This window comes from Pan troglodytes, chromosome 4 (genome assembly GCF_028858775.2).
Source record: "Pan troglodytes isolate AG18354 chromosome 4, NHGRI_mPanTro3-v2.0_pri, whole genome shotgun sequence".
NCBI lineage: Eukaryota > Metazoa > Chordata > Mammalia > Primates > Hominidae > Pan > Pan troglodytes.
The window spans coordinates 131,959,078-131,980,479 of NC_072402.2; the positions used below are offsets into that span (position 1 = coordinate 131,959,078).

The following is a 21,402-nucleotide window of genomic DNA, read 5'->3' on the forward strand; positions in this document are numbered from 1 at the left end:
AAGTTAAGCTTAAAGCTAGCAGACTGGTTCATGAGATTTAAGAACCCATTTCCATAACATAAAAGGGCAAGATAAGGCATCAAGTACCAATATAAAAACTACAACAAGTTTCCCAGATGATCTACCTAAGATAAGTGATGAAGGTGGTTGCACTAAACAACAGGTTTTCAATGTAGACGAAATAGCCTTCTAGTGGAAGAAGATGCCACCTAGGACTTTACTAGCTAGAGAAGTCAATGCCTGCCCTCAAACCCTCAATGGACAGGCTGACTCTTGTTAGAGGCTAATGTAGCTGGTGACTTTCAGTTGAAGCCAAGGCTCATTCACCATTCTGAAAGCATTTAAGCCATTCTTTAGCACTTAAGAATTATGCTAAATCTACTATGCCTGTGCTCTAGAAATGGAACAACAAAGCCTGGATGACAGCACATCTGCTTACAGCATGGTATACTGAATATTTTAAGTGCATTATTGAGACCTATTGCTCAGAAAAAAAAAAAAAGATTCCTTTCAAAATATTACTGCTCAGCCTGGGCAACATACCAAAACCCCATCTCTACAAAAAAATTAAAATATTAGCTGGGCATAGTGGTACACACCTGTAGTACCAGCTACTTGGAAGGCTGTGGCAGGAGGACTGCTTGAGCTCAGGAGTTCAAGATCAGCCTGGGCAATGTGGCGAGACCCTGTCTCTACGAAAAATAAAAATTAGCTAGGCATGGTGGTGCACTCTGTGGTCCCAGCTGCTAGGGAGGCTGAGGCAGAAGAATCACTTGAGCCCAGGAGTTCAAGGTTCCAGTGAACTATGATGATGTCACTGTACTTCAGCCTGGGAAACAACACCATCTCAAAATAAATAAATAAAAGCACAAAATGATTACAACCATGTCACAATTCTTTGCATTAAAAAAAGGCTGAAAAGCCCAGGCACAGTGGCTCACGCCTGTAATTCTATCACTTTGGGAGCCAAAGCAGGTGGATGACTTTAGGTCAAGAGTTTGGGACCAGCCTGGCCAACACGGTAAAACCCCATCTCTACTAAAAATACAAAAATCAGCCAGGTAAGATGGCACAGGCCTGTAATCCCAGCTACTTGGGAGGCTGTGGCATGAGAATTATTGGAACCCAGGAGGCAGAGGTTGCAGTGAGCTGAGATCGTGCCACTGCACTCCAGCCTATGCAACACAGTAAGACTCTCTCTCAAAACAAACTAACAAAAAAAGGCTAAAAAAAAATAAAAGGTTAAGATTTCACTGAAAGCTTTAAGATATATAACTATCTTATTCTTACCAACCAGAACTCTTCTCATTTCTATTACCTTTCAGTTTTTACCCACACAGACCTCTTACTTATAATTGACTGGCATCTCATTTTGTGTCCTAAAGTTTCATACTAACTCGTTTCTACATTATAGTGATTTTTTAAAACTACATAATGCCCTTCTAAATAGACCTATACGTGTACAGTATTATTGCTCATTTGAATTATTTCCTTTCAAAAAGCTTTAATTGTGGGATTACGGGGCAAAATAGCATTAACTTTTTTTGTTTCATATGTACTATAAAACTCAATTATGCCAATTTGTTATACAATAATAAATGAAAGAATATACTCATTCTCAGCTATTTCAGATATACAATGTGGTATCACTAATTTAATTGGCATTTTTCATTTCTGAGTACAAACTTTTTATTCCATGTTTATTTACCATCAGTTATTTCTCCTCTTATACAAGTTGTCCATGAATATTTTTGAACATCTGATCATTAAGAGCTAGATGATGTTCTTAAGTATTTGTATAAACTATTTTAAACTGTTATTTTAAGTAACTTTTTGGCATTTTGTTTCTCTTATTTTTTAAATATATAGCCAGAAATTTTCTATGCCCATTTTTGCGTTGTAATTTTTCTCCTACAATTATTAAGAAAAGTTATCACGTCTTGCCATTTTCTAAGAGTTTTTCATTTTAAAATCTATACTTTAATCCTAAGATTACACGACAACTACTCAAGCTTCTTTTTATATCAGCATCTTAAACTTGCATCGTTAACATTATGACATTAACTTTAAATGTTTAATAATGACCTTGAAGTATTTTGGAATCCTGCATCCAAGAAAAAAAAAAAATCAATCAATTGGGACCTAGGGCTTGAGAAGTGTCTAATATTTATTTACTTTTTTTTTTTTTTTTTGAGACAAGTTCTTGCTCTGTTCCCCAGGCTTCGAGTGCTGTAGCATGATCACAGCTCATTGCAGTCTAGATCTCCTGGACCCAAGCAATCCTCTTGCCTCAGCCTCACAGAGTAGCTAGAACTACAGGTGTGCCACCACACCCAACTAATTTATTTTTAAAAATTATGTGTAGGGCTGGGTGCAGTGGCTCACGCCTGTAGTCCCAGCACTTCGGGAGGCCGAGGCAGGTGGATCACTTGAGGTCAGGAGTTCAAGACCAGCCTGGCCAAAGTGGTGAAACCCCATCTCTACCAAAAAAAAAAAATACAAAAATATTCTGGGCATGGTAGCCCTCGCCTGTGGTCCCAGCTACTCAGGAGGCTGAGGCAGGAGAATCGCTTGAACCCAGGAGGTGGAGGTTGCAGTGAGCCAAGATCATGCCACTGCACTCCAGCCTGGGTGACAGAGCAAAACTCCATCTCAAAAAATAAAAATAAAAATAAAAAAGTAAAAATTTTGTTGTAGAGACAGGGTCTCACTATGCTGCCTAGGCTGGTCTTGAACTCCCGGGCTCAAGATATCCTCCCGCCCTGGCCTCCCAATCTGCTGGGATTATAGGTGTAAGTCACCAGGCCTAGCCTCCAATTCTTTAAAAGCCGGTCACCAATGTTTAATGTATACAGTAACTCCTAAGCAGACTCTCACTCCCTTCACCATTGAAAACAGGTAACATTTCCTGAACAAATGCTATCTCAGAGAAAAGATGAGACTGAGACAATAACCCTTATTCTTCAAGTCTTAGGACTTGGGTACTCCAACGAAATCAGATTATGCCATTCAACAGCAAGGCCATCTGAGAGCAGCAAGTGGCTCTGATGGACAACAGAGTACTCTTACCACTACACTCCAGGGAAAACACCCAAGCACTATTTTTAAGATAATTTCATCAGATGTCCAGCAAAATATTTTCTTAGTCTCAAAAACAGTTAATCACATAACAGTACCAATTCTGGCACTAAAGTATACCAAGAAATAACTTGCTTCAAAATACTAGTTCCAATATTTGGGGTTAATATTCATTTTTGTTGTTAGCTACATGAAAGGGATCATGATGTAACTAAAAGCATTTTCCTAAAGGTATATTACAAGTGGTTTCGGGTGGGCACGGTGGATCATGCCTGTAATCCCAGCACTTCGGGAGGCCAGGGTGGGTGGATCGCTTGAGGTCAGGAGTTTGAGACCAGCCTGGGCAACATGGCGAAACACCCCCTCCCCTACTAAAAATACAAAAATTAGCTGGGCATGGTGGTGCATGCCTGTAATGCCAGCTACTCAGGAGGCTGAAGCTGGAGAATCACTTGAACCCATGAGGCAGAGGTTGCAGTGGGCTGAGATTGTGCCACTGCATTCCAGCCTGGGCAACAGAGTGAGACTGCCTCAAAAAAAAAAAAAAAAAAAAAGTGGTTTCCTTCAAAAGAAGGTAGTCAAACACCCAAGAACCCCAAGGTCTATACTGAGGAAAAAGTGTTTGGATTAATCACAGATCAATGATTTATACTTAACTAAAGAAACCTGTTTTTTGTTTTGTAGAAACGGTGGTCTCACTACATTGCCCAAGCTGGTCTCAAACTCCTAGTCTCCAGTGAGCTTCCAGCCTCCGCCTCCCAAAGCACCAGGATTGTAGGTATGAGCCACCATGCCTAGACAGAAATCAAGTTTCTGTATCATCAATTCTGCCCTTGATGAAAAACGTCAATGCTGGCCTAACCTGTCTTCTCTGTAACATCAAACTCAAAATCAGACACAAATAACCTCTTTACAATCTTAGTGCTAATAATGGTACTATTTGACAAAGGAATCTCCATTTTTGAAAGTAATTTTACTACTAAAAGTCTGATTATTGGCCGGGCAAAGTGGCTCACGCCTGTAATCCCAGCACTTTGGGAGGCCAAGGCAGGCAGATCACCTGAGATCGGGAGTTTGAGGACCAGCCTGACCAACACAGAGAAACCCCATCTCTAATAATACAAAAATTAGCTGGGTGTGGTGGCGCATGCCTGTAATCCCAGCTACCCGGGAGGCTGGGGCAGGAGAATTGCTTGAATCTGGAAGGTGGAGGTGGCAGTGAGCCAAGACCGTGCCACTGCACTCCAGCCTGGGCAACAAGAGCGAAACTCCCTTCTCAAAAAAAGAAAAAAAAAAGAAGTCTGATTATTAATTCTAATGTTCACTGTAACTCTAGTTCAAGTAAATTTAACATTTCACATCCTTACCATATAGTTAGACAGTTCTACCAATATAAAGACATAGAAGAAACACTGGAAAAAATGCAATTAATTTTTGAATTTTATTTTTCAGTTTAAGAACTGAAATCATTTGAAAATTCTTAATAAGTAAAATTACTAAATTCACAGGCAAAAAAATTTTTTTCAATATCCCAAGAGAATTTCATTTTGTCTCATACTGTTTTTATGTCAAGATGTACGGTTGGTTTGATATGTCATTTTGATAATTGTGCAAAAAAATCCAAGGTTTGTGATAAGTTAGTGTACAGGGCTAGAGTTTGAGGCGTGGGGTGATACATGATGTAGAACATATTACTAGCCCTGGAAGCAAATGAGTTTTGAGTTAATTTCCTTCAACTATCAAACCATTCTTCATACTAATCATGTGTTGCTTAATCGCAGGGATACATCAAATTATTTAGTTGTTGTGTGAACATCACAGAGTGGTCTTACACAAATCTAGATAGTATAGACTACTACGAACCTAAGCTATTGGATAGCCTATTGCTCCTAGGCTACAAACTTGTACAGCATTTACTGTACTGAATGCTGTAGGCAACTGTTAACATAATGTTAAGTATTTGTATAACTAAACATAAACAATATAAAGTGTTACACTATGACATTACAAGGTCACCAGGTGATAGCAATTTTTCAGCTCCATTATAATTTCATAAGACCACCATCACATGCAGTCCACCACTGACCAAAATGTCATTATGTGGTGCATGACTACTTGTCTTTCATTAACTACACTGAACAGATACCACTAATATTTCACGAAACATTTCAATCTTCTTTGATTAAAATCAGTATGGTTATATTTTAAAAGTTTAACCCTCCAGGTAATATTCTAGTAACTAGTATTTTCTGTTTGGCTCTAAGGCTTAGGACCTAAATAAAAGAAAAATGTTGGGAATGAGGGATAATTCTAAAAGTGTAATAAAAGAAAATATAAAATTTGTGAGTTTTCCCATCTGTTTCTGCAATATCACCTTTGCCTCTGACCAAAAGGAAAGATCCTTAAAGCCCTATGTCTCATATGCACAATAGACTAAACTCAACCTTTACCAACTAACCTACATATGTGAATGAATTAAACACTCCCAATCATTCCTGCATAGAAAAAGAAGTTTTAATCTACCACACAACTGAGAAATGCTGCTATATGTCTACTTATTTAAAAATTGTCACAATAATACATCATGAACAAGATTCAACCACTCTGGGTCTCAGTTTCCTCCCTCATCTGTGTAAGATGAATTAGTCTAGATGGTTGTTTGTTTCTTTTTTTTCTTTTCTTTTAAGATGGAGTCTTGCTGTCGCTTAGGCTGGAGTGCAGGGGCACGATCTCGGCTCACTGCAACCTCTGCCTCCTGGGTTCAAGCAATTCTCCTGCCTCAGCCTCCCGAGCAGCTGGGACTACAGGCGCCCACCACCATGCCTGGCTAAATTTTTTGTATTTTTAGTAGAGACGGGGTTTCACCGTGCTAGCCAGGATGGGCTCCATCTCCTGACCTCGTGATCCACCCACCTCAGCCTCCCAAAGTGCTGGGATTCCAGGCGTGAGCCACTGTGCCCCGCCAGCCTAGATGGTCTTTAAGGTTGATTCCATTACTAGAATTCTACCCCATCCTAAAGCATGTCTTAAGCCTATTTTATTAAGTAAAGCCAGCCAAAAGAAATAGATAGTGGGCATTATTGCTCATTTACAGATTAGCGGCAGAAAAATAAGTTACTTGATCACCACCGGCACAAGCATTCTAAAACATTCCCTATCTAGAATTAACTATAAAGTCAATCTCCTGACTAATCCAAAACTGTGCTATTAATTAGAGCAAAACCAAACTAAGAAATCCTTATACACGAGAATAAGGTAGTGCTTTTTAGACAAAGCTCAATAGTGACAATAATGCATACAATGAAGGTTTATTAAATACTGGTTCCAAAATCAAATGTACACTGTCACACGATAGCATCAATGACACTCCATAACCTCTGTGAACTACATTTTGCAGGCCTTTGACCAGGTAAACACATGCTACTGCTTGTCTCCCATTCTACTCCTTGTCCCCATCTAGGACAAAGGTTTGCAACCTTCCAGCCTCAACACCAGCAGGGTAAAAATCCCCATCTGTAGTAGCAACTAAATGACTAAACTAAGGCAGAAGTGGCAACACAGGGTGCAAGAGGGACTGGCCAACTGGTCACATTTGGTTTAAAAAATACCCAGATTCAGATATACACGTATCTGTGTCACTGCCTTGTTCATCCATTCTAAACCACAATCCACAACAGACCAATAAACAGGCAATAATACTGCAATGTGAAGAAGTTAAGCAGTTAGCTGGGCACAGTGGCTCACACCTGTAATCCCAGCACTTTGGGAGGCTGAGGTGGGTGGATCACTTGAGGTCAGCAGTTCAAGACCAGCCTGGCCAACATGATGAAACCCTGTCTCTACTAAAAATAAAAAAATTAGCTAGGCATGGTGGCACATGCCTGTAATCCCAGCTACTCAGGAGGCTGAGGCAGGAGAACCGCTTGAACCTGGGAGACAAAGGTTGCAGTGAGCCAAGATCATGCAACTGTACTCTGGCCTGGGCAACAGAGCGAGGCTCCGTATCAAAAAAAAAAAAAAAGCAGTTAATCTCAGGTTGTTCTTTACCATTCTTTCAAACCCCACCTCTCAGCCATTTACTGACAATAGACACCTCTCCCTTCTTCAGCCTGGTCTACCACTTCTGCCCCAGAAGCCAAAAGAAAATCTATTTAAAACAAAAACAGGTCTGGTGCCAGTGGCTCATGCCTGTAATCCTAGCACTTTGGGAGGCTGAGATGGGTGGATCACTTGACGTAAGGAGTTCAAGACCAGCCTAGCCAACATGGTGAAACCCTGTCTCTACTAAAAATACAAAAATTAGCTGGGTGTGGTGGCACACACCTATAATCCCAACTATTTGGGAGGCTGAGGCAGGAGAACTGCTTGAACTTGGGAGGCAGAGGGTGCAGTGAGCCGAGATCACACCACTGCACTCCAGCCTGGGTGACTGTGAGACTCTATCTCAAAAAAAAAAAAAAAAAAAAAAAAAAAGCCCACAAAAACAAAAATCTTCCTCCTTCATGGTTCTCATCCAATTCAGATCTGCCTGTGTATGAGTGGAGGTTGACAGCTTTCTCAGGCAAGGATGATAATGAAGTAAGAGAAATGGGTCAAAGCAGAAAGAGTAAATAGTGTCTCCCTGTTACATATAGCTTTGCCTCTCTCCTCAGTACCCTGATAAAAGACCCCACCAAACCCAGTCTCTTAGTTTTCCTAACTTACCCCTTCCAAACTAAGCAAAGGCTATCTCACAGGTAACTCTGACAAACCTGACTTACCATGAGATAGGGAACATATTTGCTGCCATAAAACAGGGCCACACCAGACTGGTAATACAAATGTTATCCCACATACTCCTGAAGGGTCCTTCATTCTTTCTACAGTACATGAGCTTCAACTTAGCCTTACAGCCAATTTTCTGAAAACATACAATTCTGGTCCCAGTGGAGAACGTAGGGAGGGTTGGGGAACCTGTGTTTCTGAATAGTGGGAATGTTCACCTTTTCTGTTTCCTCATGAAGTCAACTCCAAACTAACTGCATTACAGCTTCCTGCCTAGGAGACCATGAAACAAATACACACATGCATGACATTTGACTGCGGAAGCCAAGAGGATGAAAAGAGGCTTTTTTGGGGCAGGGGGGCCGGGGGGAATGGGGTCTCCCTCTGTCGCCCAGGCTGGAGTGCAGTGGCACAATCTTGGTTCACTGCAACCTCCGCCTCCCAGGTTCAAGCAATTCTCCTGCCTCAGCCTCCCCAGTAGCTGAGACTACAGGTGTGTGCCACCACGCCCGGCTAATTTTTTGTATTTTTAAGTAGAGACGGGGCTTCACCGTGTTAGCCAGGATTGGTCTTGGTCTCCTGACCTCGTGATCCACCTGCCGTGGCCTTCCAAAGTGCTGGGATTACAGGCGTGTGAGCCACCTTGCCCTGCTGAAAAGAGGCATTTTATAAGTTGCAATAAACAATATAAAAAGTCAGTTATACTTTATTAGAATACTTTAGAGCTCAGTCTCTGGATCATGATTTATACTAAGAATACAAGGGAAATTATCTAGGGTTTTCATCTCACCAATCTCATTTGAGGGGCAAATGTTGTCAGCTACATCCAAAACTGAATAATAATTACTCTTTCCAAGACAAAGCGGGACAACAGTATGTAACATGAATAGGAAGCTTTCAAGCAATGAAAATAAAAATAATGTTTTGGCCAGGCACACTGGCTCAAGCCTGTAATCCCAGCACTTTGGGAGGCTGAGGTGGGTGGATCACTGAAGGTCAGGAGTTCGAGACTAGCCTGGCCAACATGGTGAAATCCCATCTCTACTAAAAATACAAAACAGCTGGGCATGGTGGTGGGTACCTGTAATCCCAGCTACTAGGGAGACTGATGCAGGAGAACTGCTTGAACCTGGGAGGTGGAGGTTGCAGTGAGCCGAGATTGCGCCACTGCACTCCAGACTGGGCAAAAGAGTAAGACCTTATCACAAAAAAAAAAAAAAAGTTTTATTTTATGAAAGCGTTGACTTCCCAATTTGGCTTGGCCCCAATTTACCTACATCTTTCACTACTAACACTACCTCTGAAAAGAGAAGGGGATCTGTGAAGCAATACCAGAACATTAGGCTTAGAATCCACAAGCCTTGGCAATCTCACTTTTAGCCCCTTTAGTCAAGTCACTTTACCTTTCTGAGTCTTTGGGTTGCATCTGTAACTGAGAACAATAACTATCTTATAAAAGTATGATAAAAATAATGTTCTGTAACATGCTTCCCCCACCTGCTTCTCCTCAATATTCAAATCACTTCTAGAGAAATGAGCCAAACACCCTTTAAAATGAAACGTACACACATACTCACAGCAACATATTACCCAATTCATATAAGAATGTCATCTTGGTCAAATATTTTTCAGCTCATCTAATTAGAAGGAAGCAGTTTGTTTTTTCCATACTCACGTAACAAATGTTAAAACTAACATTTTAATGACTAATGACTGCACTTTATTTATAGTGCTTGCAGAGCAATGGAAAACAGCATACCTAGGTAAAGAACTTCTTTGAAAAAAAAAAAAAAATCTGGCTATCAAACAACGTTCTCCACATGTTTGGTAAGCACAAAGCCAAGAATCATACCCAAGCTAAAACAAAGCTGAAGTCACATAATAAAAGATTGTTTACTGTAGTCAATGCAAAAGCAAGTTGATACTATTTACTCCTTTCAATCTGTAGATTGAAACATACCCGGCCAGTTATACTGATGTAATGCCGATTATAGAACTGAGCCTGAGGCAAAACTGCACACCAAATTATTAAACTATCAACAAATTATGATTCTCAAGATGACAAAGTATACTATACACTAACAACCTTGGCTTTTGTATAAGTCTTAATCACATCTTAAAATTCTTTTTAGCTAGTCAGTAACATAAAAACCATGTTCACTCTTGTCTTTTATAAATGCATACTTAGATTCTCTCAGTTCTGAACATGTAACACTGTTAATTGTTGATGGGATAACAAAATAATGGCCTCAGGATTTTTTAGTAACAATGACCTCTTATGGTATACATCTATTTTTACTATTTAAATATTTCCCCTTCAAATCAGGCATTTAGGTGGGTAGAAGGAAGGCTTTTACATTATCATTCCTTCTTATGATTGAAGAAATTATCAACTATTAACAAGTATCTTTTTTCTCAAAAAATACTATTATTATACACTAATGAAAAAAATTAGTCCTCAAATTTTCAAAATTACTCTTTAGAAGGCAATCACACCAAAGAGCACATATGTAGCTTTCACCCAGAGATGCCACTGGCACACAAATATTAAGAGTGAAAGACAGCTTTTGTTTTACTAGAAAGACTTGTACAAAAAGTATCAGTTCATGGATTCTACATACCCAAAAAACTGTCTTCAAATTAATTTAGTTTGGAAGTTTAATATCATCCTGAAAGTTGAAATACTTACTTACCAGTTATAAACAGTATGAAGGTTGTATAATGATATCCACCAAAACGGATCCATTCCACAGAAACTTTTATATAACACCTACTCTCAAATATTATTTCCGTCTTTTTTGGCACTCAGAACTAAAATTTGCGTAAGCAGCGCAAGCAATGGAGATTTACCTCACTACATCTTAGTTTTACAAAGATGTGGAAAGCAATATTAGATGCATCAGCTTCACCCACCCCACTCTAGCATCCAGTATTCTCTTATCTTCTACAACAGTTTCCAACACAAACCCTCTACTTCCATGCTCCATCTCCCACACCTTTTCATACCATGCTTTTCTTTCAAACTAGATTCATAGCTCCTCGACAATAAGCATACTTATTGTTCATTGCTTTTCATTTCCCTCAAAAGAGTGCAATCTTAGATATTCAATAGATGTTCAATATTAAACACACTACTAATTTAAAACGGAATTGACTGTATAATCTCAGAACACATTTTAGTTTATAGACAGGAAAACAAGGACCAAGTGAAGTGGCTGTCCCAAAGTCTGTCACAATTACTCAAGTAAGAGAAGAAGGAGGACTCATGTCCAAATCTAACTCGCAGTCCAGTCTTCCAGTTACGTCATTACCTCCCTCCTTTCCACGTTTTCTTCAAAAGACTAGTCAACTGGCCAACTATTGACTTAAAAGTCTTTCATATAATGCACTGAATTCCAAAAATCGCTAAGATCATCATGTACAGTACCTAGAAATTAAGACCTGGCAATATACATTCATTTTTAAAGGCCAATTTTAAACCTTTAAAATAAATACCAACCTCATTTGACGTGAGAGGGTAAAGAAACAGGAGATTCAACACATCGCTACCATTGAAAGGCATCTCCAACAGATGATGTGCCACCTCATCCACTAGTAGTAGTTTTGTTCAGGCTTGGGAGAAACAAATCTAAATCTGACTTACTTAAATTCCAATTGTTCACAACATGGTTTCTAAAAAAGCCTGTCTTGGAAACATATACGTCAAACTCATGAACCTAATTTTCATATCAAACCAGAAACAAATCAGGATAATAGTTCTCCATTAATTCTTTTCACGAATACAAAATGCTAATATGATACTCCACTATTCTGTACTAAAGTGACATGCTGCAAAGTTAATTTTGAAAAGGGAAGTTAAAATGTTCACAGCAGAGATCAGCATTTTGTGTACTTTAGAAAACTGAGTTACAAGAATTTAAAAATACAACACAAAGCTAATAGCTAAATTAACTACCTGTTTCCCCAACCCCCAGGGGAAAACAAAAGGGAATTAGCTAATATAAAGTTTAGTGTTACTAAGTGGACTACAACATTCTATTTTCAGTGTATGTGAGACATTATTTAAACACTAAGCACAATGTCTGGAATACAATCTCAGTCGACAGTTATTATCACTACTACTACTTGCAGCCACAAAATACTATCAAGTAACTTTTGCAACAAAGATACAAAATTTACCGCTCTTCCATTTTATGTTGTTCATTTTAAAAATAAACGGCAAAATGCCAAGTGTGTTAAGCTTAGAGAAGGCTTTGAGTCAGCATATAAATCATATTCAACCGACACTTGATTTCCAATCCAAAAGCTCCTTATGTAGTATGACTCACCAAATTCCCGATTTCTTCCAACTATGAAAAATAAGTTACACTCCTCCCTTATAGCTACCACCATGACCTTCGTAAAAATTAGGTTAAGAGAATAATTTTAAAATTCTTAAAGACACCCCTTACCTTGATTTCTGGAGAAGATCGCTTGGTGAGTTTAATACAAACCACCAAGGGGGTACTAAAGCTGTGTGACCTTTAGATATGTTCTGGGATACGGCCTAACAAGACTGCCTTTGGGGGATCCTCTGGGCAGCTCTGGACCTAACTAGGCCTGGGTACCAGCGGAAAGACTCTTACTCAGCCCACCGTAGAGACCCAGGCTCCATTCCCAAGCCGCAGAATCCAAGCCAGCTCACCCTCAAAACCGTCCCTGACGATGACCCACAGGGTCTCCGCTCCCCCTGCCACCTCGTCTGGCGCCAAGGCCGGCTGACTCAAAAGCCCAGGAGTCGAGTGAACGGCGCCATTTTAGGCGGCGGTGGCGGCGGCAACCAATTCCTGCGCGGGAGGCAGGGGGCGCCGGGTCGTTAGGAAGCCGCCGCCGGCCAGGATGGGCGCCGGTCTCGGAGACTCGGGGGGCCCGGACCGGCGGCCTCCGCCATGTTGCACCCTCCTCACGGCCGCCTTTTCCTCGGCGGGCTCGGCCCCGCGGCGGCTGTCCGCAGCCGTACTACAGCTCACCTTCTCGCAGAGGCTCTTGACCTGGGACTCGGACAGCTGCTTGCACTCGTTCAGCTGCTCGATCCACTGGTCCAGCTCCTTGGTGAACACCTTCTCGTCCATGATGCCACCCGCCCCAGCCGGCTGCCGCTCCGCGCTGCTCCCGCGCCGCCGCCCGCACACGGGCCTACACGCACACGCCGCCGCCGGTTCCTCGTGTACTTCTGGCGGCTGTTGAGGCTGGCGCTGGCCCTATGGCTCTCACCGCAGTACTCGGCCGTCGGCCGCTGCGCCTCCTCCTCCGCTCGCTGAGGCTCCAGAGCGCGGCTCTCTGTAATGGCGGCCGCCGGGCGTGGTGACGTCACGCCCGGCGTCAGGAGGCGGCGGGGAGCGGAGGGGAAAAGGGCCGGGGAGCAAGCTGCGCAACTGCAGAGCCCTCCCCGGGCGGCCGCACGACCGGAGTTGGGGGCGCAAACTGGGGGTCAAAGCGCAGGCGCGACGTAGCCGGCTGGTAACTGAAGCGCCTTGACTTTTTGGGCGTGGCTCCCGGAGGGCGGGGTGGTGGGGGAAGGGAAGGATGGAGCTGGAGCATGCGCAGTGCGCACAGCGGCGAACCGGACTAATTCCTTAGCACCACGCCAGGAGAGGCGAGGGCTTGGGCCGCGCGCAGGCGCAGACCGGATGGAAGCCGGGGCTACTGGCAGCCTGTAACTGGTTCCCCTGGGAAGGCCGCTCTGGTGATGAACTCAGCTCCTCACCTGGGGCCTGGCAGTCCGATCACGGAAACGAGAATTGCGACCCCGTGGCTCATCTGGGGTGCTGCGGCTCTGTAATCGTGTGGGTTTCCGTCATCTTTGGGGGCAGGAACGGGCAGCGAGTGGCCGCTGGGATTAACCACCCCCACCTCTGGGCGCGGCTGGCACCTTGTAATTAGGTCACTCGTAGGTGGAGGAGCGTGTACCTACCGGGGGAGTGCTGCGCAGTGCACCTGACTTCCGCGGCACACACCCGTCCCCGGACCTAGGTGTCTCGTCGGGCGCGATGGCGGGGGCGAGGCTTGGGCTTTTCTTTGGGCCTCGGACCGCGGCTCGCTTCCACGCGCCCCGCTCCTCGCCGGTGGTTGCTTTCCTCCAAGTTTAATTCTCTCTGGGAATGAGAGACCCTCAACCCCTGCGCGCCCTGGCCTACTTTCAAGAGGGGAAGCCCAGAGAAGATGGATGCACCTGTCCTGACCGCGTCTCGGTGGCGTGAGAAGCAGCTGTGATACGTGCTTAAAAGAGAGAGCTCGTATACCCTAGGATTGGACCTCTGTCTGGTTATGAATCGCTTTGGAGTTTGCGAAACGTTTTCACATTCCATTGTCCCTGCTTTTACATAAATATCTGGTTCCATAGAGCGCCAGCTATATGCCAGATCCGGAGGGGTCATCCAGACGGACCAGGGACCATGCCCTGGAGCTTGTATTCTCCCAACAGTACTGGCTGAAGATGGTTTGGGATAGGCAGAAGAGAGATCATAATGCCCCCAGGATTTGAAAGATATAGAAGCTTTCCAAAGAACATTTAACCATAAAGGGCAAGGCAAGAGCTGAACCTGATCGCCTGTCTTCCAGGAACCCCACCCTCAGTATCAGGCAACCCTTCCACATCCAAGTGCTCAGCGATGCTTGGGAGGAGAGTGCTCACTCTGCGGCTCTGAGGGCATCATCCCCACCAACAGGCTGAAGAAGGCACTGGAGGCCCCATCAGCCAATAGCAGGACTGAAAATCCTCCTTTATCCAAGACAACGTGTTTGGCAAGGCCGACTGGCTTGGCCTCCCTAGGCTGGAAATTGCAATTCTGCTTTCCCTTCACACCTCCCATTAGTGTGCACAAAAGAAAGTACCTTAGATCTACTCTTCTAGAAGTCTTATCACATACTTAATTTACCAGACTGGGAAAAAGACCCTTTAGCCCAAATTCTGTCCCTGTTTTGCAGTTAACATCCCCAAACAATAGAAGGGTAAGAGTTAAGACCAAGTGGAATGAATAAGGAAAAAATCATCACTTAGTGCCCGTGATTATAAAGCCATACCCAGTGTGCTGTCTAATCTTATTCTTTACCGTTGCCATGAACCTGTGTGAGAACTGTCTGATGGGGCAAGAAGCAGACAGGCACTCAGAAAAGAGAAGGGACTTGCCTAAGATAGTGGTCAGGATTTAAAACTGCACACTCCCAAGTACAAAGTCTCAGCCACAGTCATGCAGTTGACCTTCCAAGGTCTGACATATGGAACAGAATCAACATTATTTCTCTTTGCCTAGATTCTCTCTTTTTTTTTTTTTTTTTTTTTTGAGCCAGAGTCTCACTCTGTTGCCCAGGCTGGAGTGCAGTGGTGCAATCTCGGTTCACTGCAAACTCTGCCTCCCAGGTTCAAGCAAATCTCCTGCCTCAGCCTCCCAAGTAGCTGGGATTACAGGCACCCGCCACCATGCCCGGGTAATTTTTATATTTTTAGTAGAGACGGATTTCGCCACGTTGGCCAGGCTGGTCTCAAACTCCTGACCTCAGGTGATCCGCCCGCTTCAGCCTCCCAAAGTGCTGGGATTACAGGTGTGAGCCACCGCACCCAGCCTGCCTAGATTCTCTTACCTGGAAAGGGTGTGGTGATGTTAGTTTGGTAGATGATGAAGTATTGAACACCCACTGTGAGCTAAAATTATGAGTTTTTCCAAAGTACTGTGAGCTCCTTGTTGGTAGCATTAATGTAGGTGTTATTTATTTTCTCTTGATGCAGATTACTTGGCTCACCACCATCACAAAATGGAGGGAAGATATAATAATTATATGTACTTAAAACATCCTGCCAAATAATTAAATGCCATGACTTAACTTCTTAAGGAATGAATTCTAGGAAGCTCTTAGCTTCCTAGACAGTGAAGTAAAGCATACATGATCATAAACAATACAGAAGTAAATTAATCAGGATATATTTTTCTTTAGAAGAAATTCAGAATGTGTATTCTGTAGAACAAAATATCTAATGGACATGAAAATGAAAATTCATTTTGACTTATCTGGTCTTGACTAATTTGACCTCACTGACTCAATTCTAGAGCTGAAGAATATTTGGAACAAAAAATTTAAAGCAAACCAAAAAGAATTGTCTTTTTAATTTATTGGCAAACACCAGAGAGTAAATAAAGCAAATATGCTTTGAGAAAGAATCTTTGCTCTGATGGCAAATTCAATATACAGCAAGTCTGAGTGTTGCTCATGATGTTTAAACATAGCTATAAATAAAAATCATCTGATGATGGGGGCGGGGTAGGAGGAGGATAACCTTGAGCAAATAGCTTTATAATAGGCACCCTACCCCAGATACAAAAATTGACATTAAACATGGAGTAGGAATGAGATATATCTTGTCAGCAATTCTCTTGGCATTAAGTTAGGTTTTTTTGTTGTTGTTCCTTCCGGTTCCCTGACTTCTAAACTTACTGAGACAGAAAGTAGACCAGTGTCAGAAACGACTCTGGAGTCAGATGGAACTGGGTTTGAATTCTGGTTCTGCAACCGCCTAGATGTGTGAACTTTGGCAAGTTACCTAACTTTTCTGAGTCTTGGTTTTCTCATCTATAAAGTGGGAATAATTATAATAGAAAAATAATGTTATTCTGAGAATTAAATGAAATTATAAATAAATAAAACCAGGCTGGGCGCAGTGGCTCACTTCTGTAATCCCAGCACTTTGGGAGGCTGAGGCAGGTGGATCACCTGAGGTCAGGAGTTCGAGACCAGCCTGGCCAACCTGGCAAACCACCATCTCTACTAAAACTACAAAAAAATTAGCCAGGTGTGGTGGTGTGTGCCTGTAATCCCAGTTACTCAGGAGACTGAGACAAGAGAATAGCTTGAACCCGGGAGGCAGAGGCTGCAGTGAGCCAAGATCGCGCCACTGCACTCCAGCCTGGGCAAAAGAGCAGGACTCTGTCTCAAAAATAAATAAATAAATAACACCAAAATAGTATTAATTAATGTATAATAAGTGCTAGATGTTGTTATTTTTATTATTATAATTTCTAAGTGGGCTTGGATTTTAAATACATAACCTCTAATGCCAGTTGGAATCCTTCATATCTGCAGTGAAATACATAGTGGTGTTAGGAAACAGAAATAGAGGTATCAAAAATATGTAGGCCGGGCACAGTGGCCTGTAATCCCAGCACTTTGGGAGGCCGAGGCGGGTGGATTACTGAAGGTCAGGAGTTCGAGACTAGCCTGGCCAACATGGTGAAACCCCGTCTCTACTAAAAATACAAAAATTAGCCAGGCGTCCTGGTGGGTGCCTGTAATCCCAGGTACTCGGGAGGCTGAGGCAGGAGAATTGCTTGAACCTGGGAGGCAGAGGTTGCAGTGAGCCGAGATCACGTCACTGCACTTCAGCCTGGGTGACAGAGTGAGACTCTGTCTCAAAATAAATAAATAAAATAAAAACATCATGTAAACACAAAGCCATTGGATGAAGTGGGGATGAAGGAGGAAATTCAAGGAGAGGTAGAGATGGAATAAACAGAACAACTCCTCTCTTGCCTTGCCATCCATTTAGACTTGTTATATAGAGAAAAAGTTACTTAGGACTAAATCCAAGAATTAATACAATCGGTCTCATGCTCCTGTCAGCTCAGAATCTTACATCTGAAAAGGGTGCCATAGTTGAAAAGGATGACATGCTCTTTGTACCAAGGCCTTTTATGCCCCAGAAGCCCCAAAATGAAGTCCTGAGCAGTCAAAATCTTAGTGGCTTTGGCCATGGAAAGCCTGCCATGCTCTGGCCAACGACGCCTGCCCAGCTACCAGACGATTTCTGCACTCAGCTTACACAATGATGCCTGCAGCTCATTGGTATCTGTCTCTGTTCTTTGTAGTTTTCAGAAAAATTAAGTTTATATTCCCCTTTCACCTGGAATTAGAATTTTATAAATGTAGCCAAAATTTTGTGGCCAGGAACTTTGCCACAGATATACTGCCTTTTCCCCCAGCTTCTACAGTCCGGCTAAAGAAAAAAGAGAGAAATGACCATGTCCCCTGGTGATGCCCCTGATGTCTGGATAGTATTCTCAGTTACAAAAGGAGACATTTTTCCATTACAGGAAAAAAAAACTCTGAAATGGAAGGCAAAGTTCATCACTCCAGAAGGCTGGGAAAACCTTAATACTGTCACCAACTCTGTAGCTATGAAAAATCCTATCATACAAGTATGTTTGATATAGAATATTATTCATAAAATATTAAGTGTTAAAAATACCTTATAAAGGCCAGGCGCAGTGGCTCACGTCTGTAATCCCAGCACTTTGGGAGGCTGAGGCAGGAAGATCACGAGGTCAGGAGTTCGAGACCAGCCTGGCCAGCATGGTGAAACCCTGTCTCTACCAAAAATACAAAAAATTAGCCAGGCATGGTGGCGCGTACCTGTAGTCCCAGCTACTCAGGAGGCTGAAGCAGGAGAATTGCTTGAACCCAGCAGGCAGAGGTTGCAGTGAGCCGAGATCACACCACTGCACTCCAGCCTGGGTGACAGAGTGACACTCCATCTCAAAAAAAAAACAAAAAAACAAAAAAACCTTATAAAACAGTATGCATGATATAACCCCAATTTCATTAACATATATTGTAAATATATGTTTATAAGAAACTTTAGAAAGCCACACAGTGAAGTATTAATAGTGGTTACTTCCAGTGAGTAGGATTATTTTTTAGTTTCTTCTTTTTGCTAACTTGATTTTTCTGTAGTGAATACATAATGCTTTTATAATTATGAAAGAAGATGGCTGGGCACGGTGGCTCACACTTGCAATCCCAACACTTTGGGAGGCCAAGGCAGGCACATCACCTGAGGTCAGGAGTTTGAGATCAGCCTGGCCAACATGGTGAAATCTCATCTCTATTAAAAATACAAAAATTAGCTGGGCTTGGTGGCGGGCACCTGTAACCCCAGCTACTCAGGAGGCTGAGGCAGGAGAATTGCTTGAACCCAGGAGGCGGAGGTTGCAGTGAGCCGAAATCATGCCACCGCACTCCAGCCTGGGTGACACAGCAAGACTCCATCTCAAAAAAAAAAAAAAAAAGCCGGGGGGAGGGACAGGCGTCATGGTTCACACCTGTAATCCCAGCACTTTGGGAGGCCGAGGTGGGCAGATCACGAGGTCAGGAGTTCGAGACCAGCCTGGCTGATATGGTGAAACCCCATCTCAACTGAAAATACAAAAATTAGCTGGACACGGTGACACGCGCCTGTAATCCCAGCTACTCAGGAGGCTGAGGCAGGAAAATCACTTGAACCCGGGATGCGGAGGTTGCAGTGAGCCAAGATCGCGCCATTGTACTCCAGCCTAGGTGACAGAGTGAGACTCCGACTCAAAAATAAATAAATAAAAATCCCAGCACTTTGGGAGGCTAAGGCAGGCGGATCACGAGGTCAGGAGTTCAAGACCAGCCTGACCAACATGGTGAAACCTCGTCTGTACTAAAAATACAAAAATTAGTTGGGCGTGGTGGCGCATGCCTGTAATCCCAACTACTCAGGAGGCTGAGGCAGGAGAATTGCTTGGATCCAGGAGGCAGAGGTTGCAGTGAGCGGAGATTGCACCACTGCACTCCAGCCTGGGTGACAGAGCGAGACTCCGGCTCAAAAAAAAAAAAAAAAAAAGAGAAAAAGAAAATGTTGGATATGTGAATAAACATGACAAAGCATCTCTTGGGAGAATCACAGGCCCTAAGAACCAAAGAACCTGTAGCCAATACAGCCAATAGTTCTGCCAAGCATCCCACTATACCCTGCAATGTTACTCAAGGGCCCTCACTTTCTTATGGAAAGAAGTCTGAGCTCTCCTATGCCCTCTCACATGGCCTTTTCTCCTGCCTTCTCTCTCACTATAAGCTCTCCTCCTCAGCTTAGCTGGCCACCTCCCCAAACCAATTCTGTACTCATCCAACTCCATTGCTTCTTTCACCCTTTGCTCATCCTGCCCTGAATCCCTGGATTCCCCACTGGTATCTATATTAACCTTACCTGTCATTTAAGGTCAGTTGAGGTCCCACTTTTCAGAGAAGACTCTGAAAAGTCTTCTCTGGTGATTCTACGTCTCTCTTGATCAAGAGTACTTAGTAGATTAGCAGGAGACTCTTAGAGGCTGGTGGGACAGCACAGAGACCTGGTATCTGTCAGGGCAGAGGGGTGTGAATGGAGGAGGACTTGTTGGTGAGCCCATACAAGATGTTCCCTAGAGACTTACAGAAACACTGTGGAGGAGAGAGATGTTTTGCAGGGAGCCAGAGGGGAAATCTGTTTATATTTTATTCTTTATTTTCCAGATTAAGCAGTTTACCAGTGTTCTACCTTGATACCTGACAAAATTTAAAAATTAGATTCACCAAAGCAGGCGAATTTCCAAGCACAGAGGTATCTAAACGGTGCTATGAAATTCATTTGCAAAGATAGAAACATAGGTCCATACTGCTCTCCTGTCTGACAGAAGAAAAAGAAACTCTCCTCTCATAGGAGTGTTTGTTCTCTGGCCAATAGAGGGAACACCAAACAGGAAGACCCCTCCATTACTAAGTACTTCTATGCTCATGTTTAAATTGTGATTCTGGAAGATGGTAATGGAGTTGAGTCCCCAGGCAAAAGAAGGAACAGATAGTATATGTGAAAAAGAGAAACTGATGGGTGATTTCGTGTCTACAAGTTGATGGTTGGTTCTTAGAGGAAGGATGGCTAATCAGTTGTCTCCGTCTTTGCAGGAACAGGCAAGAGAAAATGAGCCTCTGTCAAGGAGTAACAGTAATAAGGGCCAGCATTTATTGAGCACGTACTACATGTTAAAACTCTTCTAAGTGTTTTCCATGTATTCTTCCTTTTTTTTTTTTTAGACGGAGTCTCGCTCTTGTTGCCCAGGCTGGAGTGCAGTGGTGTGATCTCAGCTCACTGCAACGTCTGCCTTCTGGGTTCAAGCGATTCTCGTGCCTCAGCCTCCTGAGTAGCTGGGATTACAGGAATGCACCACCATGGCTGGCTAATTTTTGCATTTTTAGTAGAGACAGGGTTTCACCATCTTGGCCAGGCTGGTCTCGAACTCCTGACCTCAAGTGATCCGCCCACCTCGGCCTCCCAGTGTGCTGAGATTACAAGCGTGAGCTACCCCACCTGGTCACACGTGTTAATACATTTACACCTCACAATTTATGAGGTAGGTACTATTATTATCCTCCTTTTACAGATGATGGAACTGAGGCACAGAGGGATTAAGTAACTTGTCTAAGGTAAAATAGTAAACAAAGGAGCTGGGATACAAACTCAGTCTGGCTTTAGCTCAGGACAAGCACCAAACTCTTAACTACTGGAGAGGCTTTAGCATGAGATCACAGTGATTTTCATGAAAGAAAGATCTTGACCTTTGACCACCTGACAATTCCAGTGCCTAGTAATCTCCAAGGACAGAGCAGGTAACTCATGTCCTTACAGGTTCTGACTTGGTGAGCAGCCTGTGGGCCAGCCCCACCACATAAGCCCTCTACTCCCTAAATACACTC

General features: G+C 43.1%; 1 protein-coding gene across 5 annotated transcripts in view; it reads right to left on the reverse strand.

The window, feature by feature from the left end:
* The window catches only part of PPP2CA (protein phosphatase 2 catalytic subunit alpha), a 30,055-nt gene extending 16,028 nt beyond the window's left edge, over positions 1-14,027 (reverse strand). Inside the window, exons 1-2 of one of the 5 annotated variants that reach the window (XM_063810677.1) lie at positions 13,796-14,027; positions 12,852-13,657 (exon numbers count right to left, since the gene is read on the reverse strand). In XM_063810677.1, coding sequence (XP_063666747.1) covers positions 12,852-12,953 — 102 coding nt within the window. In that variant the 5' untranslated portion in view covers positions 12,954-13,657; positions 13,796-14,027. Of the gene's footprint in view, positions 1-11,341; positions 11,466-12,293; positions 13,658-13,795 lie in introns of those variants that run through there. The other 4 variants (XM_063810680.1, XM_063810678.1, XM_063810679.1 and 1 more) reach the window with 4 other exon arrangements.
* Between the last annotated feature and the right edge of the window lie 7,375 nt (positions 14,028-21,402).